Raw genomic sequence first — 24,962 nt, 5'->3', positions numbered from 1 at the left:
TGCATGCTGCTGCCACCCCAGAGCCACTCAAGGTAAGCAGTACTGGGCTGGAACCTGAACCCCCTGCCCTAAGCCCCCTCCTGCACTCCTCACCCTCTCCTGAGCTCCCTGTCACACCCTGCACCCCTGCCCTAAGCCCCCTCCTGCACTCCACCAGCCTGCTGGCAACCTATTGGGCCTATATACTGTGATGTGTATATTAAACCAGTGGCTCTCAACCTTTCCAGACTACTGTACCCTTTTCAGGAGTCTGATTTGTCTTGTTTCCCCACATTTCACCTCTTTAAAACTACTTGCTTACAAAATCAGACATAAAAATACAAAAATGTCTGTCACTTTATTACTGAAAAATTGCTGACTTTCTCCTTTTTACCATAATATAAAAAAATCAATTGGAATATAAATATTGTACTTCCATTTCAGTGTATAGTCTATAGAGCAATATAAACAAGTCACTGTATGAAATTTTAGTTGATACTGACTTCACTAGTGCTTTCTATGTAGCCTGTTATAAAACTAGGCAAATATCTAAGTGAGCTGATTACCCCTGGAGGTCTTCCAGGGTGTACATGTACCCCTGTTTGAGAACCACTGTATTAGACATCTACAAGTAGACCCTTTCCTAAAAGCATCAAAGATGGTAGCTAGTACCGACATACTGTGCTTGCAAACCTATAGAAGGGAGGCTACCTCAAGACAGCAGTTAAAACAGAAAGGGAAGTTTTTTGGTTTTGGGTTTTTTTGGAGGGGGGGGAGAGAGAAATGAGGTATTAAGATTGCAAGACCCATTCTGCTCCAGTTACTTTAATGTTTTCACATTATTGGTGAAACTATTGATGGCAGAGTTTATGAAGCTGTACAACTTTAACACATTAAAACAGTGCAAGTATTAGTCATGCATTGCTTAAACTAAATACTTCAAGAAACAGTAGTCTAATACAAGGAAAGGTAGAAGAGGGAGGTTTAGTTTCCTGAAGTAGTTGAACAGTCTCTTACAAAGAGGTGAAACAGCTATAAAATGCAAGCAGCTTGCTGTTTCCATTGAATACTCTTTCCAAGGGCTCACCTACGCATGAAAGTGAATCCAAAATAACATATGGTATGAATTTATAGCAGATTAGACAGCCTATCAGGAATAGTTAAAGTGGATTAAAATAATTTAGAATGAGATTTATTCCAGAATAAGAGCATCCACAGATGAAACTATTCAAGAGTCACTCCCTGTGTAGACAAGCCCTAAAATTGATAATGAAAAGAGTAGCACAACTTTACTAATGCACCAGTGCCATGTGGCCTTGAGTCAGTTGTGTTTGCTAATCATGAAAAAGGGAAATTCAGACTTCTTATAGCATGGCTGTTCCAGAACTAGATTTTTAGAATTTGAGTAACTCTCTTAACCCTTTACACTGAGTACCGCTTCCATCAGGGCAACATAATTAAATCTTTTGAGCAGCACAATAGGTGGAAAGAACATTAACATGTCTCCATCCTCCCTTAAAAAAAAAAACAACTTGTAAAAACCACATACAAGGTCTACAAAACCCATTTACTTTAAAAAGATTTTTTTAAATCCTAAATTGACTGAGTTTCTCTGACGTCATGCTATTGATTTTGTACCCATTCAAGCCTTACAGTTCTTTTTAAAAAGGTTGGCCTAAACCTGCTTCTGGAAGATTTCAGTACATGTCAACCTGTTCCATCATCATTTTGCGACTGTACTCGTAGGCAAGGAACAGTGCACCATTGGCTGGGAATGCACGAATCAAAGTAGGCTTCAGTCCAGAATACAAGGCAAATACTCCTGCAAAATGAAACATGAACTGATTAGAAATGTGCATGTTAAACTTTTAAAAGACTAACTGGCAATAGTTCTGGTGCTCTACTCTCTAGAAGTCATGCAGAGGAACTTAAAATAATGATACTAATTAGAAGAATCAGGAAGCAGAGAGCAGAACTCACTGAGACAGGAAGTTGTTGAAGCCAACAACTCAAGATTCAAGAAGACACTGGACATCTATATGGATAAATATCCAGAGTCATTGTAATAAAATTTTGGGAGGGATAGTAAACCTTGGGCTTCAGGCCATCTGACTATTAGAGATTCAGAAAAGCCTTAAGGTGGGGTACAGCTGGCCCCACATCTTCCTGCTGCAGGGTTCTAATACCTTCCTCTGAAGCATCTGGTGCTAGCCACTGTCAGATACACTATCCTGGACCTGAGGGACCTTGGATCTCATCCAGTACAGCAATTTCTACTTTCCTAGTCAAGTGAGCATCTTTTATAAATGTATAAGTTACTGTTTCCTATAAATTCTTCAAACAGATTGTGGTGAATCTATTTCTGGTACCTGCTTGGAGTTTCAATGTTTAAATTATGTTAGCCATTGCAGGACAGTAGGTGCATTTACTCATCTGTCTTTAACAGGTAAGATACTACAGTAAGTACTAAGTGATTGCCCTCTGAAGTACAATTGAGTGTAGTAGATGCATTAAGCCTGAAACTCTGAAACTAGTTTCTGTATTATTGTTAGCATCAAGATTTTTTAGTAACATCATTTTTCGGGTCTCTAAAGGTGGTGATGGGAGAATTTCACAAGAATAGTAATTTGTGGTCTACAAAAAAGGAAGTAGCGTAATTAATTTCCCATAACTTAACAGACTAGGTTTCAGAATAGATTTTCCATACTGGAGTAAAAAGTTTTCACATATCGGCCTTCAGGTTCAGTTTGTATTGGACATGCTTACCTTCATTTCGCAAAATATTTGCGAATGTTCCCATGAAGCCTGCCTGTTTTCCAGACATGGAAAGAACCTGAATTCTAGATTTGACACAGTCCACAGGATAAACAGCAATCCACAAGCAGATGCCTCCAAAACCACCACTCACCATCAAAGGAATAGGCCCTAAAAACATGAAATGAGCTTTTATACACTGTGCAAACTACCCCCCAAATCTGATGGTGGTCTATTTTAGAGTAATGTGAAAACAAGGAATGCACAGAGTTTGAGGAGGTGGCAGTTTTTCTGTGTGATAAGCTTGCACTGTATCATAGGTATAAGATTAATCAAAGTGGTTGTGGATTTCTAAAGAGTCTAGCCTCCTACTTCCACGAGCACATTTAGAATAAGAGTTTAAAAATTTTACTATGTAGACAAACCTTCAACACAAAGTCTGGTTTAGGAAAGCAGGTTTCTGTAAAATAGGGAAAGAGACACCGTTATGCTCTCTCAATTCCTTCTAAATTTAAATATTAGTTCAGAAGTGCAACTTGCCTGCCAGGCCTTGAAGTTCACCCTGGAATGTATGGTTCAGGCCATTACAAGGGGGGGGAAAAAAAGGTGTCAGAATTTAATTAATACTTAAGACAAAACCTCTCACTCCTGCTGCCATTGCTGGATTGGCTCTGCAGCGCTAGCACAAGTGAAAAGGTTGTAAAAATTTCTTGAGTAAAGCCAGCAGTTATGACTCTGAATATACACAGGGGAGTGTCTATTGAGTGAGACTGCAGTGTTACAAACCCAGTCAATTTTCAGAATGCAACCACATTTTGCTTTCATGATCAGATTTTATGAAAATTTGATAATAGTGGCCAGAAAAAGCAAGCACTTTTAACTACTAAAAAGCAAACTACTGATGCCAAGTCCCTTCAAAGGCTGGTATCTTGCATTTTAATAGCCAGAGACACCCCATGGTTTCCTATCTTCAATATTCCTCTTTGAAAGTGCATATGAAGTTAAAACATAAGAATGGCCATACTGGGTCAGACCAAAGGTCCAACTAGCTCAGCATCCTGTCCTCCAACAGTGGCCAGTGCCAGGTGCCCCAGAGGGAATGAACAGAACAGATAATCATCAAGTGATCCATCCCCTGTCACCCATTCCCAGCTTCTGGCAAACAGAGGCTGACACTTCAGAACATGGAAAGAGCATTTGTCCAAAATAAGGAATGCAAGAGTTCTAAGAGTTTGTGTTGATACTGGAATGATACAGAAAATTACATTTCACATTCTGCAATACTAACATCTGAATCCTAAACAACCAGATAGCCCTTACATACTATAACTAGGACTGGCAGAACTGCCTATTATTGAGGTTGCCCAACATTTTCCATGATAAGACACTGTTTTCAGTTGCTTATAATTTGCCAAACTGTTTGGGCTAAAGTTTTAAATACCCAGTGTCTACCTCAAGCTGATTTTTTTTTCTGGAAACCAAATGTACTGTTGCACAGACAATTATGTCATTTCCTAACTTTTGAGTGCTTGACTTTGCAACATTAATGTTCTTTTAATGCAGTGTGTGGGTGGGTGTGTGAGAGAGAGAGAAAAATATCTGTGACACACGCACTGAACACCGTGGAAAGGGAACGTTTCAAATCCCTTAAAAGATGCACAACTAGTGAACAACTTGGCTGCAACAAACAGTTCGGTGGTGCCAGGCTGCCCGGGGGGGGGGCGGCAAGTGGGGCAATTTGCCCCAGGGGCCCCGCGAGCTCTGGCCCGGTGGCGGGCCGAGTCTTCGGCAGCATTTCGACAGTGGGGAGCCTTTTAGTGCTGCCGAAGATGCGGAGTGACTGAAGGGCCCCCCGCCACCGAAATGCCGCCGAAGACCCAGACCGCAGCTCCTCCGCTTTGCCCCAGGCCCCCTGAATCCTCTGGGCAGCCCTGGGTGGTGCACCATGGAGTGTTGAACATTCAACAGTTTTTGCACAATTATCCTCTCCTGATCAGGTAACTCATACATCAGCTAAATAAGTGTACAAAAACAAGATGATGCATGTCAAATCTGAAAATGGTTGGCTTAAGCAGTTCTTTACCACTCAAACAGGAATAGTGTTGGTTTTGCTCCCACATCGCTATTCTAAAGGACCACAATTTTTTGGCTGCAGATATACAGCAAGTGCATAAGGTATAATTAGCATTGCACAAGAGATTTTGAGAGTAGCAGTATGCTACTTTCTGTAGTGAGAGACTACCTTTTCCACATACCCACAAGCTGGCACATACCTAGTTGATCTTTTGGTCTTTCCGCTGCAAAAAATGTCCGACTCAGTTCATAGCCTCCAAAGAAGAAGAAATAACCTGGGACTTCCCGAAGTAAAGTGCTTGACAGACCATGGTAGAACCCGAGTGGGCCATCCTTTTGAATAACACTTTTCACTACTGACCAAACTGTACTGATAAAGGGGTTGAAACAATTAACAATACTTAGCACTTTACACACATTGATCTGCAACATTCTATGAGTAAGTACCTTAAACATAACCTCCATTTTACAGATGGGGAAATAGAAGCCAAATAATGAATCAATTGCAAGGCAAGAATTAGAACTGAGGAATTCCTGGCTCCAATCATTAGTTTTTCCCAGATGTCAGACAGGAGCAGGGATAGCAATTAAGGGTATGTCTTGGCTACAGGGTTAACCCAGGTGATTGGCACTCAAGTGTGAGCAGCCACACTACACGGCCCTACCCTGGTTCTGGCAGTTCTGGCTGCACTCTGTGGGGCTAGTATTTCTGGGGACATATCCAATGGTTCTTTGTGCTGCAGTAATGTAAAGCTGCTCTGATTCTTTCCCAGTGAATTGTGGGAGAACTTGTCTGTCCCCCTGAGCACTACACACAGAATTGCGGAAATGGAGTGGAGGACTACTGCCACTCAAGTGATTTAGCACATATCCACATTGCAAAGCAAGCAGGTTACTAGCCTGAGTGAAAGCCTCACTTGGGTTTTAGCCTACAGCCCCAGATGAACCAGCTAGAAAACATCACTAAACTCAGGTCAGGGGACTGTTTGTGTGGACAGGGGCAGGGAAGGAGGTAGGGGAGTTGAGGGAAACACTTGAGTAACAGCCTGCGTTAACGCTGCAGTGAAGACATACCCTAAGTTAGTATTCCCCAGGAATGTATTTTGACAATCAGTAGCACACCCTTGGTGCAACTAATAGCACAGTACAAGCTAGACCTTAAGTGTGCTAGGATGGACTTTTGAAATAGGCATAACATCAACCGATTTCAGTGGTATTGAGCAAGTTACATACTTACTTGTGTCCTTGTATTATCTTCCCAGATAACTGCATTTCATGCATGGTCTGCAACCGACATTTCACCAGCTCTGTGGGACACAGGACCAAGGCAGCAAATGCAGAAGCAAAGGAGCCTGCAGCTGCATTCTGCAGATCACTGTAACAAAGAAACTACAGATGATACTTGGGCTCTGCTCTTCAGTCACATTGTAGCCTGCTGCAAGAGCACCCACCTATTTCCTGAAAGCGTTATCAAATAAAGAAAAACTGAACAAGAGTGCAAAAAAGGAAAAGCAATCATTTACAAGGTGACCAACTTAACACCTAGCTCCAGCCACCTTCATATACAACTCAAATAAGTTCTTCTCCTTCAACAGCTATATAAATGTAAGTATATTATCATCTTTCCCATTTCGCTGACAAAAAAGCACAACCAATTAGATGAATCAAATAAAACCTGAAGTGAATTTTGGTAATTTCACATTCAAGACTGTATGGCTTTGTTAACCCATTGTATCACAAGGCCACAGCTTCTTTACCAGTTTATTTACCAGTGCCTTTATAAAGATACCTGGCACCAACATGTCCTTGTGATCAACCAAGGATCACACGCTCAGAGAACAGCTCCTGCTCTAATAATTGTAGCACATGCAGTGGAATGGACATGTGCAACACAGCTCAAAGAACAGTAGTCACGGAAAGGTGACTTTTTTTTTGTTTAAAATTATGTCACTACAGAGCCTCAGACTTTGGTGTCGTCAAGTGGGAGTTCTGTGGTGGAGCAAAATGAGCAGGATGATCTAAGGTACTCTTCCCTCCTTCCAGAGTTTAGATGAGTGACATAGCAAAGAAATTGGGTACAGTGTAAAGACCATGGCTGAGCTGCTCTGCTGAGCCTCTAAGGGGGTGCAGTACAGAACTCACAGACAGGGTGTGGGCATGGGGGATAGACTTATGATGGCTTTCAGCCATCTTTTATGTCCTGTCCCCCCTCCCCCATCTTGGGATGCTCCCAGAGCTAGAGAATCCCCTGGAGCAGGGGTCGGCAACCTTTCAGAACTGGTGTGCCGAGTCTCCATTAATTCACTCTAATTTAAAGTTTCACATGCCAGTAATACATTTTAACATTTTTAGAAGGTCTCTTTAAAAGTCTATAATATACAACTAAACTATTGTTGTCAAGTATCAGAGGGGTAGCCGTGTTAGTCTGGATCTGTAAAAAGCAACAAAGAATCCTGTGGCACCTTATAGACTAACAGATGTATTGGAGCATGAGCTTTCGTGGGTGAATACCCACTTTGTCAGACATGTAAAGTAAATAGGGTTTTTTAAATGTTTAAGAAGCTTCATTTAAAAATTAAATTAAAAAGCAGAGGCCCCTGGACTGGTGGCCAGGACCCAGGCAGTGTGAGTGCCACCAAAAATCAGCTCGCGTGCCGCCTTCAGCGCACGTGCCATAGGTTGCCTACCCCTGCCCTGGAGTAACACAATCCCAGATTCCCTGCGGCCTGTAAATTACAGCAGCCTCCACAGGCTGGCTGTCCCCAACATGCTCCCACACAAGGGCTTGCGATGGGATCCTCTGAAGGCAATCTTACAACTGTCTTCCACAATCCCTGCCCTGGGAGAAATCCTCCTGTCATTACAACTGTTGGTTCTGGGGCCCTTTTATGCCGCTCTGGTCCTTTTACCTGGCATGAAGGTGCTGGAGTAGGGGTTTACCACCTCTTGTTTTCTGTGCATTACTGCAAGGATTTTATTTTGATCTTTAAAAATAGCAAAATCCTCACACATTCTTTAGCAATCTGAAAGTTCCGTGTTTTCCCTGACTCCAAATCCATCTGTCTCATGATGACCAATTGTAATTTTGAAGCTATTTAAAAGGCTGGGACCTCTGTTCATTATATCTAGCTTCATCACAAATACTTTTAAACACTGTGAAAGCCAGTGTCTTCATAATTTAGGTCATCTATGGCTTTTATTAGACACTCCATGAGCCTGTTGATTGAACACAACCGGAGCCTTGGTTACTTTGTACTCTAACCAGAAATGGAAAAACATTTCATCCTAGGAAAGTGGAAGAGGGAGTATAATTTGACTATATTAATGTTGCTCTTATCGAGTGTATCTTAAATTATGTAGTAAGTGTCAGAGCGCTGCCTAAGCAGAATTTTTCTGTTTTCTAAATATGCATTGATGCAGTTTTTTCTGAATCTATGAAAAGAGCAGAAGTGCCTCATTGGGAAATTAAATGGACCATGAGATTTTTAAATATACTGAGGAGTCTTACTTCCATTTAATTTTGGCATCTGTTTAAGAAACTAGGCTGTGAAAAGTAAGTGCTTCCATTAGGGCTAGTACTGAGCATTAACAACATGCTACAAAAATGTCTTTAAAACCAACAGTGCTAGATTCAAGTGTATTTATCATTTCATTTATTGTTAAGCTGGGAGTATATGGCAGAATTGAGAATTATTTAAGGAAGCAAGTTCACTGCAAAAGTAAACAGTTTTGGCTCAAAATTCACTTCAATGAGAGATTTTTTCCAGCTTTGGAGTATAGTGACTTAACCCCTAGTATCTTGCTTTGGATCCCACAGTCAACCTATAGAATGAAAGGCTTCCAATTTTATCAGGGAATTTTAAATTTTAGCTTCCCTTGTAACGCTGTGCGATGAGAGTCTCTAATTACATGCTCTTCCGCCCCCCCCCCCCCGGCTTCCTGCCTCATTCAATGCACAGAATCACCCTGTTCTGGAGATGACTCCGGGCTGTCAAGTGAAGGAGGCTGTTTGATGTAGGGCCCCTACTTCATTTGCTGCAGAAGTAGGAAGGTGTGTGGTTAAGGAGCCAGGAGATTGCAAGAAGAGAAGGGATGGTCTCATGGTTAAGGCAGTTCAATACGACTCTGGAGAACTGGCTTCTATCCTTGGCTTTGTCACGGAGTTTGTATGTGTGATGCTGGGCAAGACACTTAAGTGGTCACTAGCTGTGTGTTCCTCATTTTCTCAGTCTGACCCAAGACCCGGGGGTCTGATTTCCAGAAGTGCTGAGCACTCTCAGCTGCAACCGAGGTCAAGAGGAGCTGAGCTCTGATTATTATAATGCTAGATACTTTGAAAAAAATCACATCATAGGTGATTCAAATTGGGCACCCAAAACTAGATTATATTTTTGACCATATCTCTGTGCCTCAGCTACCCACCAGTGACATGAGGATAATACTATCCTCTTGCCCCACAGGGTGTTGTGAAGATTAAACAAACAGTATGTGAGTGCTTCAACAACATTTTGGGTAGAGGACAATAGGAATGTCCGTGAGAACCTTCTGTCTTCAGAGCAGAGTTTGAGTAGATGCAATAAATAAGGCAGGGGGCCATAGATTGAACAGTGAGGATAAAACAAAATAATGAATAGCTGCTCATTCTGTGAGCATCATGCTTCCTGTGCACTGAATGAGGCAGGCATCCGGGGCTGGGACATATGTAATCATGTAATTAAAGACTGTCTCTCAGCTTTATGGTTCACAGGACCCAAATTAAATCTGCACAAGCAACTTAAATTTAGCAATTCCTAATTTTTGCATGATTGACTTTATTTAAATATGCAGTGTGGCTTTTACTATGGAAACCATAACTCAGTTGTCTGACTCAGGATATCTTTTCAAGAGTGAAGTTACACATTAGCAACAAAGAATCCTGTGGCACCTTATAGACTAACAGACGTTTTGCAGCATGAGCTTTCGTAGGTGAATACCCACTTCTTCGGATGCAAGAAGTGGGTATTCACCCACGAAAGCTCATGCTGCAAAACGTCTGTTAGTCTATAAGGTGCCACAGGATTCTTTGTTGCTTTTACAGATCCAGACTAACACGGCTACCCCTCTGATACGTTACACATTAGGGTTTTTATGTCTCCTGCAAGGAAAAGGTGATTTAATAGTCATAGCAGAAGAGTGAGAATCAGCAGATCTTTCTAGTGTTGGCTCTGCCAAAGACTTCCTTCAGCAAGGAACTAGTAACTTCATCTCAGTTTTGTTATCTCAGAACAGGGACAATGCCTACCTCACACAGATGTTGCAAAGCTTAACGCATTAGTGTTTGGAAAGTGATCTGAGATCTTCAAAAGGGATCTGCTACAAGTCTGAAATAATGCAAAGTTATGCGTTGTATCACTGTCAATAGCGAGGGCTAGCACAGCTCTAGCTATATTGAGGAAAAAAATACCAAATGCAGAGAAGTCCCCCTTAGTACACCACTACCTCGATAAAACACAAATTTGGATATAACGCAGTAAAGCAGTGCTTCGGGGGGGGCGAGGCTGTGCAGTCTGGTGGATCAAAGTAAGTTCAATATAACACAGTTTCACCTATAACGTGGTAAGATTTTTTTGGCTCCCAAGGACAGCGTTATATTGAGGTAGAGGTGTGTATTTTACTAGCTACTTACATAGGAATCAGAGGCAATGAACCCAGTGTACAGGACCTTTCAATTAATGTTTCAGGTATTGTACACGGTATATTAGGAAAGGTCAAGAAACAAATACAGTGTATTTACATACATGTGCAAACACAAGGCACATTTGGAGGAAGAGTATTTTCTGCAAGTTGTGAGTTAGCGTAGCAAACAGATGAAATTGGGAGCATGTGTGTAACTTTCAGTCTGCAGTTGATCATTCTTTAGTTTAAATCAAATACCGTATTTTCCGGCGTATAAGGTGACTGGGCGTATAAGACGACCCCCTAATTTTACAGTTAAAACATAGGTTTTGGCCTATACTCGCCGTATAAGACGACCCCCCCTTCCGAGGGGGGGAGCCCAGAGCCTTTTAAATCCCAGCCGCGGCCGGGAATCAGAGGGCTCTGGGCTGCCCGCTGCGGCGGGGAGCCCAGAGCCTTTTAAATCCCAGCCGCGGCCGGGAGTCAGAGGGCTCTGGGCTGCCCGCTGTTTATACCCGGCGTATAAGACGACACCCGATTTTTGGGGGTTGTTCTTTAGTATAGAAAGTCATCTTATACGCCGGAAAATACGGTATATATTTTAGGATCATAATTTAGCAAACATTTATCACTGAGGGAATTTGACACCTAGGTACTTTGTTGAGGGGGAACTTAGGAATACTTAAGACTAAAAATCCTTATCCCCTTCCATTCCTAACAAACCCCAAACAGACCTCTTTGGCACATGTACTTTCAACTGGAAAAACATTTTTCTTCTTGTTGCTGTGATATCCACATAACCATGTATCACAAAGCTAAATGGTGCTAATCTAGCCACACAGGCTAGATAAGCCCCATAAATTAAAGTGCATCTGTGTGTAAAAAACTACTTTTAAAAATTAACTTAAATTAGAAGCAGAGAAGTTTATTTTGGGAAACTCAGACCACTAAATACCCATGTAGGAGGGTATATGAACCTGATCAGAGGGTAAGAAACCACAAGTTAACCTCAGTTCATTACTCTTCATATTTCCCTCTTCAGTCCAAGAGGGAATGAGTGATTGACTGCTGGAACACTAAAGCGGACAGCCTCTTGAATTGTACGTCCGGGGGCCAAGTAAACTTGGTTGATGGCCCTCAAGTCTGGAAATTCAATCCCTTCACATTGGTCCAACAGAAGATTTGCTCATCTGCAAGGCATGCCACAAGGCCTCTGTTTAACCAGGCTTTTTCCAAGAGGCTGTCTAATTGAGTTTGTTTGGCAAGGCAGAGGTGTGCATTATTTGGATTACATTAGTTAACGCCATCTTTAATAATGTATTATGATTGGGCTGTAAATGCAACTAGATAAGAGTAATAGGGGCATTTTCTAAATGTGAAAAAAAGCAAAATTCAAGGAGATGTCAGGCTGGTGAGAGTTTGAACCTTGTACCATTTTTTGGTATCACTGTACTGCTCAGTACTAAAATCTCACTCTTTAGTGGTTGTGGCTGGGTTTTTTTGAGGAGTAAAGTTAATAGTACCATTCTGTATTTAGTACAACACTCCTGGAAATAAAAGCTGATTGATAAATGCACTTTGTTGGAGGCACTTGGCTTTGGTATCATTATGTGCTCTAGTCACTTGCCCCATCAGATATTACATATTCATCTGTTCTCCAATTAACCCATAATTTCTTCATAGTTAGTGAGCTCTCTTTAGTGATTTCAAAATCCAATCTGACTAGTTATATACTAAACTGATGCTGACTATCACCTAGAGAAAACTGACCTGGTGTTCAGAGATGAGATGAGGGGTAAGACTAGAATATTTAAATACACTATATCAGTAGGGGCTAAAAAGAAGTAAATTTCCTCCACCTTCTCATTCTGGTAATTTTAAGTATATACAGATGGAATGCGGCTAATAAAATTTGTCTTTAACTGCCTGAAGCTAAGCATGTTCTCATATCCTTCAACCAAAATTTGATCCACAAGTGTCTGGGTTCATTTCCTAAAATCTGACAGGAAAGAAAGGTACCATTTACCCACACACACACACAACACTGATTTTTCACATTTTACTTTCAAGAACTTGTAAGTATTAAAGGGGAGACAGTTTGCAGAATCATAACCAAGAGCTCCCCCTGCCTCTTTCTGATGGCAAATTAGTGAAGGTGGAACACTGAGTTACAGCGAATAAGTGAATGCTATTCAGCATAATCATTGCTCTGGAGGGAAGGATAGTTGGGACAGTGCTCAGTCGTCTCACAAACCACCCGAGCCATCATTGATATCCATCCATGGAGCAGTGTACGGACAATGAAGATGCAGCCTCTCTTAGTGATGCATGAGTTACAGCCACCAACGCTCCAGTAGTTTCAGCCCCTTTCCTTCACAAATACTACAGCATGGGATTTAAGAAAGATGCTTACGGAATTCTCTTCTCCCTCCCAAAACAATTCATGGTGTTTGAAAGAACCAACACATTTCCCACAATCTGGTTTTTTGGCAATGGACATGACCCCATATAGACCAGCCATCTGTTCTTATGAAAAATATACCACAACTGCAGAGATAAGGTCTTGTGGAATAAACTTAGCACTTGCAGTGACAAAATGGTATCCCGTATAATGGCAAAGAGACTGCACTTCATTTTAAAATATAGCACATTCATATTTACTCTTGACTGCTAGTTGTACAATATTCTGGAGATTACAATTTCTGTTACTAACCTCAGTTTTGCTTTCCTGTCTACTCCAACAACTCGCCTCACAATCTGCTGGCAAAACCCATAGCACATGAACAGGACTGAGTTTTCTGCTATGTTAGCTACAAGTGCTGGAGTGGTCCCTTTATAGAAGCCTCGCAATCCAACTTGTTTATACGTCTTCACAATACATTCAAGGAGTCCTTTATACATGCTGGGAAATGTCTGCATCTTCACCTTAGCTGTATCAAAGGGCTGGCCGGTTAGCACACACGCAGTCCCACCTGAGGAAATAGAGTATCAACATTCAACAGTCCCTTACTGATCATGTGAGAGAACATGCAACATAATGAAGAAAGCCTGTTTTGTGGGAAACAAAAATATGCAATATGCAGAGAGGGACAAATTCACCACTGGCATAATTAGGCTCAACTCAGTCAACTTTGGTGACACCCATAACATTGGCTCTTGCAACATTTTTTTAAGTTACAGAAGTACCAAATGAAAAAAGATCAATGCTTGATTTAGAACATTTAGACACTTGTTCATAAGAGAAGGCCATCAATTCTTATATTGAATAGATGGTGAAATAAGAGTTACCAGTGGAAATAACATTCTCTGTGTGTTAGGCAGTCACCTCATCAGATGAAGGATGAGCAGATCTGAATGACGTGAAGAGACTGTGCAAGAAACTAAAGAAGCTGAATGTGTGAATCCAGCACCATTAGTTGTTTGAGGCAGGGAGAAGGTACATTCTGTTTTGAAGGGGTGATTCTCATTAGTACCAACCCACACTCTGAGTGGAGCCAGTTTGTATTACACTACTGCTGCTCCTGTGTCATAGGGTGAGCCAGAGGAACTCCAATCTGAGCTCCCACACTGTTTCATTTTCCTCCCAGATCAGGTGATTGCAGGCTACACAGCTAACCAGGCTTGGAAGCAGGATATGACACTTCCTGCACTCACTAGGGGAGGGATTAACTAAGGACAGCAGAAGCTGGCTGGGGCAGATGTGGCTCGCTGTTGAGAGAGCTGGGGCAGGTGCCTGTGATGGGCTCTGCTGAAGCCCCCTCAGGCAGTCTAAGGTGAGGGTGGGGAAAGAGCAGTGAAGAGTCTGGAGAGAAACTGGGGGTGGCTCCTCACTGAGAGGGAGCCAGGAATGTTGTCTTGAAGTAGCTTGGCTGATGACTGCTGGAAGAGGCCAGGGAGAAGGCTTCCCTGGAGAGAAGTGAAAATAGGAAATGGCATTGGGAATCTAAAGCTGAGGAACTGAGTTGAGGGTGGACGGACCTGTGGACGGGGCAGGTAAACACACCGGCCTGGCCCGCCAGGGGCTTTCCATACACAAGCGGCAACCCCTGTTTGAGAAACCCTGGATTAGATGGCTAATGTGCTGAATTTGTTATTAGCAGAGCACCAGCAGCAGTGTTAGGCACTGTACATAGATATGTATTTTCCATCCCCTTTGTATAACACAACTTAATTTATTTCTCCCGATGTTTCATCCTTACCAACCATGTTTTAGGTGATATGAGAAACCGATATTTTCATTTGTGGCTAACTGGAAGAACAACTTGAGTGAACTGCTGACCTTATGTTACATTATTCAGAATACCATAATGTTTCCTCATCTTCCAAAGAGACTTTCTGAATGTTGATTAAAGAGATAACCCTTTAGATAGCTTTCTGCCCCTTTCAATTAGAGAGAGTTTCTAGGACTGAAGCATTATCTCGATCACTTTGCTTGCACATGGTGTTTGCCTTTATTGCAAAACTTTACTTGTGACTGACATTTTGAAACTCATGTGAGCATGAAAATACACATTAGATGTTCTCAAACCTACTCTTAGAAAATCATTAGTCTGAAAGAAGTTACATATTTACTTGTTGGCATTGGTTTCAGTGGAGTGATATTAACCTATCAGACGTTTGCAACACTGGGCTAGGTCAGTTAGTTCCCTCCTTCATCTCAGCATCTTTCTTCAAATGTGGAAGATGTGCCTCTTGTACAGATTTTCAATTAACAGTGCCAATATGACAAATCACCATCACTGCTAGATGACTGCTGATTGCTAAATCAGATTAATGTCTTTACACTGGTGAGGAGACTTACAAACAAGCTTGTGCTCTTAAAGTATCAGATTCTATTTTCAAAGTTTGAGAGTTTTCTCCAGTATTACCTGCTGCACCTGCCGTGAGATCGATGGCAGCTTGAATGGCGGGATTTGTCCTCATGTTTCACACTTGCTTATTGGTTGCTATGGAATAAAATCTCCAGCGACAGGTAAGGTGTCCTGATATGTATGCCTAACATGGAAAAGAAAAAACATTAAAACAACTGTTAACCTGCATATTTCAGCTAAACTACTTTCTGCAGACCACCCACTATGCCCATATAGCCACTTCTATTCATCTTCTCTTAAATCAAGAGTTCTATGGCAGAGAAAGGATGGGCCACTGGTTAGGGCCCTTGCCTGGTATTTGGAAACCCAGGTTAAATTCCCCGCTGTACCAAAGATTTTCAGCGTGACCTCGGGCACATTACCTAGTCCCTCTGTGCCTCAATTCCCCATTTTCAAATGAGAAGAATGATACCTTCCTACTTCAGAGGGATGCATTAAGATAACTGCACTAAAGATTGTGAAGAGCTCAGGTACTAGAGTGGAAGCCATATAAATACCTCAGACAGATATCAGTATCACAAAGGACAGGAATACGGAGGAAATATCTGGAAAGAGGTTTGGTTGTCTTGTGTTCCCAATACAAGTCTTTTTAATGGAAGCCGCAGATTTAATTTACAGGATGCTGCCCAATGTGGATTGTATTTGGTTTGTGTCTCGGGAAAGTGGTTGCCACAATAAATACTCTACAAGGGCAACGTTTTAAAATAAAACACCACTCATTAAAATAAATCTGCAGATCAATTCAAAGGCTATTTCATGAGGGGAAAAGATTATTTTGGGCAACAGAACCAAGTTAGAAAACTAAATATTAAAGACTTAAACTACTTTGAAATTCAGAGATCTACATCCAGGGGTAGCGATACTGCCAGCCATATATTCAGCATGGTACTTTTTAAAAATGAGATACAAGGAGAGTGAGCAGTTGTACTAGCAGAGTATTCCCTTCCTTGTGTTAATTTTTTTTTCAAATAAAGGGGAGATCTACAGAAGAATTAAAACACTCCTAATATGTACTGTATAAATATTTCATCCAAAGTGTTTTGGGGGCTAGCTGATAAAGAAATGAGGGGGGAAGCAACTCAACGTGCAGGGAGGGATAAATTTGGACAAGGAAGTGTCAGAACAGTTGTACCGCATCCTTTCTAAAGTTCTGTGATGGGCAGACATGGGTTTATAAGAAACATTTTGAAAGGTCTGTTCCTACATGCCTGTTTATTATTTTGACAGCTGACAAATTGTGTGCCGAACAGATATCTACATTTATGAAAGTGCTGATTCTTTCCATTTTAGAAGGGTCTGGCTTGTACTAGGCTGAATATAGCTGGATAAAAAAAATCAGCCATTACAAGTACATACAGTATTTCTGAATTATATTTAAAGATTTGAAAGGTATTATTCCTATTAGCATGGTTAACTAGCTACTGTTATTTCAAGATAAAAAGGCTCCAAGATTGTTGCACTTAGTTATCCTGAAATTAATGTCATTACTGTCCTCAAATCACCTTGTGATTTAGCCCTTTTATCTAGAAGAGCCAAAAAAAAATAAAAAAAAAAAAAATCAAAGAGTCTCTGAATGAAGGGAATCACTATGAAGCAGTGAGTCTCTCACTGCGGTGGAACTTGCATTATTGCTACACTGCACTAAATGTAAAGGAAACCATACCAAGCCACAAACTGAATATATGCTCATTTCCATTCCATCCTGCTGATGAGATTTATCATGAACTGGGAAAGTGAAGGCAAAACAAAGAAGAGTTTTTCAAAGAAAAGAGTTATAAGTACCCAGCCATAGCACGAAATTTAACATTATGTAATTAAATCTAAAACACCATTTATTGCAGAGGTAGTCAATAGGCAGACTGCAGGCCAAATCCAGACTACCAGACACTTTTGAACAGACCCTGAAATCTTTTTACTCCCCCCCCCCCCATTTCTCTGGAGTCTGGACCTTCGCTATACCTTGACCAAGAAATTTGAGCCCTGACTGGTTTATTGATACCATTTATAATCTTGTAGATTTCTCTTAATTTGCACTAATAAATGACTGGTGCCCTAAAAATCACCAAAAGATTCACTCATTCATACTACAAATCCAAAAAAAAAAATCTAGGTAAGATCTTCAGGAAATTAACATTTAACAATTCTGTTGCCTAGAACTGAGTGTCTTCCATCCAAGGACCTCAAAGGACTCTCCAAATACTGAATGATTAAGCCACAAGACCCCACTTCAGAGACCAGGAAGACAGGGCATGACTTTTGACCTGTCAAGGACACAGCAGGCCAATGGCCAAATTAGAATTTGAATACAAGGGCCATAAAGGTGCTATTTCTTGGCTGTGGCTCTTATTCTTCACCCCAATAAGAATGAACTTGTTTTTTTCATTGTCAGAATGCAAGCTTTGAGAAGAGAAGCAGCATAAACCTGAGGCTGTCTTACAGTTTCAATTTAGGTAGAAGAGGTTAGTTTACAGAGAGACTGTGATAACCTTTCCTGCACCACCTTAGTTTAAAAAAAAATTCAACTGATGCACATTACATGAATAAAACAAAGGGAGGAAACTACCTTCAGAGCTTGTGGTCTCAAGGGAAGGTGGGAGAATGTTAGGCTATGTCTCCATTTAAAATGCTACCCCAGGTCAGCTGTGCCACTGTAGCACTTGAGAGTAAACACTTATTACAGTGACAGGAGGAGTTCTCCTGACAGCGTTGTTAATCCACCTCCTCAAGAGGCAGTAGCTAGGTCAACAGAAGAATTCTTCCATTGACCTAGCACTGTCTACATGGGGACTTAAAAGCTTGTTTAAAAAAAAAAAAGCTGACCTACTAGTTATGTGCACATCTATCTTCCATGAATATTCTAGCCTACACCCTGAAAGCAAACTGGGTAATTGTAATCACTACTATTTACATCAGAAGCACAATTCTAAGGGCCACTCTCAAATTAGGCACTCAGACCTATACACTCAATTGAAACACCTCCAATTTCTAATGCGCACAACGATCTGCTTGCAAGTTACAGACCAAGCACTATTGGTGGAAGCCGGGCAGTTTTGAACAAGGAATTGCTTTGAGAAGCAAGCTGTTTTGTGGACAAGTTACAAACAGAAGGGGCCAAATTTGTCCAGTAAGTTATCGGCCGGCTCTAACGGGGTTTAACTGCGCCAAGTCAACTGAATCAGCTTCACTAGCACAGGTCACCGCCACGGATGCTATGGCCTGAACCGGACCGAGCTTCGCAGTCCCAGCGGGCGCCTGGCCGCGCGGCACGACCCTCGCTCCCGGGCTGGCCGCTCCGGAGAGAGGCCGCAAAGGTGATTCCTGGCGTCTCCATCACCACGTGACGGGCCGCTTCCCGGGCTCCGCGCTGCAGCGGCAGCGGGGCGGCTGCTCAGGGGCGGCTCACGCAGACTGGAGCGGCGCTGGCTGCGCGGTGCGGCGCGGCGCCCGCGGGCCCCAGCCGGGAGGGCGCCGAGCGCCGCCGGGGCCGCGCACAGGGGTTACGCGGTGAGGCCCCGGCCCCGCGGCAGACACGTGCGCAAAGCAGGAGCCGGCTCCGCTGCCCAGGCCCGGCCACTCACCCAGCGCGCGCGGCACCAGCCGCGCCGCCCGGCCCCTCCGCCGCTAGATAGCGGGGCCGCGGGAGGCGGGGGCCGGCCCGGCCCAGCCCGGCTCGGAGCGCCGCGGCCCCGCCCCCGGCCAGGGAAGCGGAACTCATCGGGGCGGTGACTGGGAGGGAGAAAGCGGAGGCGCGGCGCGGGGGGCGGGGTGTGCGAGGGAGGGGGGAGGTGTCTCCCGTGAGTGGGGCTGTGGGGTGAGCGGGGGTTTGCGGTTGGGGACTGCGGGGCACGGTGGGAGGGCTGTCGGGGTTGGGGAGAGCGGGGTTTGTGGGGATGGGTGGGGTTGGGGAGAGCGGGGTTTGTGGGGACAGGTGGGGTTGGGGAGAGCAGGGGCTGTCGGAGATGTGTGGGGTGTTGCTGGAAGAGTGGGGACCGTCGGGGGGCGGGGAGAGCTGGGGCTGTGGGTGAGCAGGGGCTGTGGGGGGATGGGTGGGGGTTGGGGAGAGTAGGGGAGCTTTTGAGGATGGGTGGGGTGTTGCTGGAAGAGGGGGGGCTGTCCGGGCGACAGGTGTGGCGTTGGATAGATCAGAAAGCTATTGGGGTAGGTGGGGTATTATGGCAAGAGTGGGGGCTGTCAGAGGGGCGGGTGCAGTGTTGCAGAGAGCAGGGGCTGTTGGGGAGGAGAGTGGGGCATAGCAGAGGGAGTGGGGAATTATTGGGGGGACAGGTTAGGCCAGGCCTGCACAACATACGGCCCGCGGGCTGCACAACATCCTGACCGCAGTTGAGATTTAAAGGGCTCAGGGCTCCCCGCAGCTGCAGGCAGCCCAGAGCCCTTTGAAAGCTGGGGCCAGGATTTAAAGGGCTCGAGCTCCCCTCAGTGGCAGGAGCTCTGGGCCCTTTAAATCCCTGCTCCAGCCCCGCAAAGCTCCCGGTTCCCCTGGCCGCCGGAGCCCTGGGCTCTTTAATTTGCCCCTGAGGGCTCCCAGCCACCTCTTCAGCTGGGAGCCCCTGGTTGATTTAAAATAAAGTATCACCTCCCCACCCCCAACCTTCCTTTTTGGCCCACAGTTGTTTTGGTGGGGCGTCGCTGGGGAAGGAGGGTTTGTTTCCGCAGGGCTGGGCGTCACTGGGGCTGGGGGCCGGGAGGTGCTGGGGGAGGGTGTTCCCAGGGGGCTGGGGGGTTTCGGCCCTCAGCTGTTTTCTTTGGCGTAATGTGGCCCTCTCCGCTTTATGAGTTGTGAATGCGTGGGTTAGGCCTTGGGGAGAGTGAGGGTTGGGTGGGGCATGGTTGGGGAGTGGGAGGCATTGTGGGAGCGGATGGAGCACTGGTGGGGAATAGAGAGTTTTCGGGAGCTAGATGAGGCATTGGAGTGAGCGGTGGGTTATTGGGATGGATGGGGAACACAGCTGCCCGGGGGGGAGGGGCAAGTGGGGCAATTTGCCCTGGGCCCCACGGGGGACCCCATGAGAATATCGTATTCTATAATATTGCAACTTTTTTTTAATGAAAAGGGCCCCCAAAATTGCTTTGCCCCAGGTCCCCTGAATCCTCTGGGTGGCCCTGGGGAACACAGGGCTGTTGGGGGATGGTGGGGAACTGTTGTGGGGATGGTGGGGGAGCATTGGGATGGAGGCAGGGTGGCTATGTTATGGGGAAAGTAGGATGGATGTATCATGAGGGTTCAGAGCATTGCAGAGAAGCAATGGAGGGGTATGGTGGGGGGATGGGGTGTGTGTGAGATGGATATAGGAGGAAAGAGAGAGTGGGCTAGTGGGCTGTTTCTTTACTTGTTAAAAGGGCAAAGGACTTGCTATAGTCAGCTCACTTTTGTGAGCACTCAAGTGTCATGGAAATAATGGGAGAATATCAAAGGTGCTGTCACAAACAGGCTGGATCCCCAGAGCCAAAAGTCAGTGGAGCTCTGCACAGAGGCAAGAGTCTGCCTGCACTGATCCAAAAGCAGGACTGGAGCAATGGTCTTTTTCTCAGAGCAGTGACTGGTGACAGAGGTAGACCAAATAAGCAGTCTGAACACCACAGCAGCCAGGATCTCCCTGCTGCCATATGGCAAGAAGCCTGCACCTGTTTTACCTAATCTGGAAATTGTTCCCTGTACTCTGCACAGAGTCCACTTTCTTGCTAAGGAATCCTAAATTACGGGCAATAAACAAAAATTCACAGCCTGTGACCTCTCCATGACTTGTATTATATGTCCCTGAGTAAATCTTGGGTGGTCTAGGGCAGAGGGCGGCTGGGGGGTGCTGCAGGTGCTCTGGAGTGGAGTGGCAGTACGCGGCCTGGGACCCCTGCTGTTGCTGGGGGAGGGGCAGCAGGGCACGGCTCAGGACCCCTGCTATCAGTGAGATGTAGTTTTACTTCATAGAGGCATTTAGTCAGAAAATTACATACCCTTTGATAATAAATTACAAATGGATCGCAACAGAACTTTAATGGCCTGAGCCTTCAATTATACCTGTAGGGAGACCCTTTGAAGTCAGTGGGGCTCTGTGCGTTGTGTGAAAATATACTTCCTTTTGTGTGTTTTAAACCTGCTGCCTATTAATTTCATGTGGTGACCCTTAGTTCTTGTGTTATGAGAAGGAGTAAATAACACTTCCTTAATTACTTTCTCCACACCAGTCATGGTGTTCTAGACTTCAATCATATCCCCCCTTAGCTGTCTCTTTTCCTACCTGAAAAGTCCCAGTCATTAATCTCTCCTCACATGGCAGCCGTTCGATACCCCTAATAACTTCTGTTGCCCTTTTCTGAACCTTTTCCAATTCCAATACAACTTTTTGTAGATGGGGTGACCACATCTGCATGCAGTATTCAAGATGTGGGCGTACCATGGATTTATACAGAGGCAATATGATATTTTCTGTTTTATTATCTATCCCTTTCTTAATGATTCCCAACATTCTGTTCGCTTTTTTGACTGCTGCTGCACATTGAGTGAATGTTTTCAGAGAACTATCCACAATGACTCCAAGATCTTTCTTGAGTTGTAACAGCTAAGTTAAACCCCATCATTTTATATGTATAGTTGGGATTATGGTTTCCAATATGCATTACTTTGCATTTATCAACAATGAATTTCATCTGTCATTTTGTTGCCCCAGTCACCCAGTTTTGTGAGATCCTTTTGTAGCTCTTTGCAGTCTGCCTGGGACTTAACTATCTTGAGTAGTTTTGTATCATCTGCCGCCTCACTGTTTACCCCTTTTTCCAGATCATTTATGAATATGTTGAATAGGACTGGTCCCAGTACAGAGTCCTGGGGGAACACCACTATTTACCTCTCTCCATTCTGAAAACTGACCATTTATTCCTACCCTTTGTTTCCTATCTTTTAACCAGTTACCAATCCATGAGAGGACCTTCCCTCTTATCCCATGACAGCTTTCTTTGCTTAAGAGCCTTTGTTGTGAGACCTTGTCAAAGGCTTTCTGAAAATCTAAGTACACTATATCCACTGGATCCGCCTTGTCCACATGCTTGTTGATCAAATAATTCTAGTACATTGGTGAGGCATGATTTCCCTTTACAAAAACCATGTTGACTCTTCCCCAACAAATTATGTTCATCTATGTGTCTGACAATTTTATTCTTTAGTATAGTTTCAACCAGTTTGCCCAATACTGAAGTCAGGTTTACTGGCCTGTAATTGTTAGGATCACCTCTGTTTTTAAAAATTGGCATCACATTAGCTATTCTCCAGTCATTTGGTACAGAAGCTGATTTAAATTATAGGTTACAAACTACAGTTAGTAGTTCTGAAATTTCACTGAAATTTGAGTTCCTTCAGAACTCTGGGGTGAATACCATCTGTTCCTGGTGACTTGTTACTGTTTATTTTATCAATTTGGTCCAAAACCTCCTTTATTAACACCTCAATCTGGGACAGTTCCTCAGATTTGTCACCTAAAAAGAATGGCTCAGGTTTGGGAATCTCCCTCACATTCTCAGCTGTGAAGACCGATGCAGAGAATTCATTTAGATTCTCTGCAATGGCCTTATTGTCCTTGAGTGCTCCTTTAGCATCTCAATCGTCCAGTTGCCCCACTGGTTGTTTAGCAGGTTTCTGCTTCTGATGTACTTAAATTTTTTTTGCTATTACTTTGAGTGGTTGGCTAGCTGTTCTCCACATTCTTTTTTGGCCTTCCTAATTATATTTTACACTTCATTTGCCAGAGTTTATGCTCCTTTCTATTTTCCTCACTAGGATTTAACTTCTACTTTTTAAAGGATGCTTTTTTGTCTCTCACGGATTCTTTTACTTTGTTTAACCATGGTGGCACTTTTTTGGGTCTCTTACTATGTTTTTTAATTTGGGGCATACATTTAAGTTGAGCCTCTATAATGGTGTCTTTTAAAAGTTTCCATGCACCTTGTAGGGATTTCCCTTTTGGCACTGTACCTTTTAATTTCTGTTTAACTAACTTCCTCATTTTTGTGTAGTCTCCATTTTTTAAATTAAATGCTACAGTGTTGGGCTGCTGCGGGACCCCACTCGTTATGCCCTTCCAGCATGACTGTGGACCACTGATAACTACTCTCTGGGCACTATTTTGCAACCCACCTTATAGTAGCTCCATCTAGGTTGTATTTCCCTAGTTTGTTTATGAGAAGGTCATGCGAGACAGTATCAAAAGCCTTACTAAAGTCAAGATATACCACATCTACCACTTCGCCCCATCTACTAGGCTTATTATCCTGTCAAAGAAAGCTATCAGTTGGTTTGACACGATTTGTTCTTGACAAATCCATGCTGGCTGTTACTTAACATCTTATTATCTTCTAGGTATTTGCAAATGGATTGCTTAATTATTTGCTCCATTATCTTTCTGGGTACAGAAGTTAAGCTGACTGGTCTGTAATTCCCTGGGTTGTCCTTATTTCCCTTTTTATAGATGGTCACTATATTTGCCCTTTTCCAGTCTTCTGGAATGTCTCCCGTCTTCTGTGACTTTTCAAAGATAATTGCTAATGGCTTGGATATCTCCTCAGTCAGCTCCTTGAGTATTCTAGGATGCATTTCATCAGACCCTGGTGGTTTGAAGACATCTAACTTGTCTAAGTAATCTTTGACTTGTTCTTTCCCTATTTTAGACTCTAATCCTTCCTCATTTTCACTAGCATTCACTATGTTAGACGTCCAATCGCCACCAACCTTCTTGGTTAAAACTGAAACAAAGACGTCATTAAGCACCTCTGCCATTTCCACATTTTCTGTTATTGTCTTTCCCCCCTCATTGAGTAACAGGCCTACTCTGTCCTTGGTCTTCCTCTTGCTTCTAATATATTTGTAGAATGTTTTCTTGTTTCCTTTTATGTCCCTAATTAGTTTGATCTCGTTTTGTGCCTTGGCCTTTCTAATTTTCTAATTTTGTCCCTACATACATGTGTTATTTGTTTGTTTATATTCATCCTTTGTAACTTGTCACTTTTAAAGCTGTCTGCCATTACATGATGTAATTGAGTGGGATGTTTTTTTCATTTGACTGTTTCTGATCAGATCCTACCTGTATTTTATCATCTTCCATCCTCTCGTCCTTACTAGAACACAGAGAATCTCCATTATTAGATCCTCCCCTAAGGGATGTCTCTGTCCGAACCACGTGCTCCTTCGCACTTATCGGCTTTCCCCCAGCCCTTAGTTTAAAAACTGCTCTACAACCTTTTTCATTTTAAGTGCCAGCAATCTGGTTCCATTTTGGTTTCGGCGGAGCCCATCCTTCCTGTATAGGCTCCACCTTTCCTAAAAGTTTCCCCAGTTCTTAATATATCTAAACTCCTCCTCCTCCCTACATCATTGTCTCATCCATGCATTGAGACCCTGCAGTTCTGCCTGTCTAACTGGCCTTGTGCGTGGAACTGGAAGCATTTCAGAGAATGCTACCATGGAAGTCCAGGACTTCAATCTCTTACTTAGCAGCCTAAATTTGGCCTTTCTCCTATCCTTCCCTATATCACTGGTACCTACATGTACCAGGACCACCGGCACCTCCCCAGCACTACACATAAGTCTATCTAGCTGTCTCGAGAGATCTACAACCTTCACACCAG

General features: G+C 43.4%; 1 protein-coding gene across 3 annotated transcripts; it reads right to left on the bottom strand.

The window, feature by feature from the left end:
* Positions 1-572: 572 nt before the first annotated feature.
* On the bottom strand, positions 573-19,029 carry SLC25A15 (solute carrier family 25 member 15). Of its 3 annotated transcripts, none has more exons than XM_039520359.1 (7): positions 18,911-19,029; positions 15,330-15,456; positions 13,175-13,433; positions 6,044-6,181; positions 5,007-5,176; positions 2,746-2,904; positions 573-1,801 (listed from the first exon to the last, which is right to left on the bottom strand). In XM_039520359.1, exons 2-7 carry the CDS (start codon positions 15,382-15,384, stop codon positions 1,677-1,679), a joined length of 906 nt encoding a protein of 301 aa, XP_039376293.1. In that variant the 5' UTR covers positions 15,385-15,456; positions 18,911-19,029; the 3' UTR covers positions 573-1,676. The 3 variants fall into 3 exon arrangements, with proteins under 3 accessions (XP_039376293.1, XP_039376294.1, XP_039376295.1); XM_039520360.1 differs by lacking the exon at positions 18,911-19,029 and adding an exon at positions 18,560-18,578; XM_039520361.1 differs by lacking the exon at positions 18,911-19,029 and adding an exon at positions 18,354-18,462.
* Between the last annotated feature and the right edge of the window lie 5,933 nt (positions 19,030-24,962).

Source organism: Mauremys reevesii, linkage group 1, assembly GCF_016161935.1.
Source record: "Mauremys reevesii isolate NIE-2019 linkage group 1, ASM1616193v1, whole genome shotgun sequence".
Taxonomy (NCBI): Eukaryota; Metazoa; Chordata; order Testudines; family Geoemydidae; genus Mauremys; species Mauremys reevesii.
Note: the sequence above shows the minus strand (reverse complement) of the source record. Positions and strands in the feature narration are given on the sequence as shown.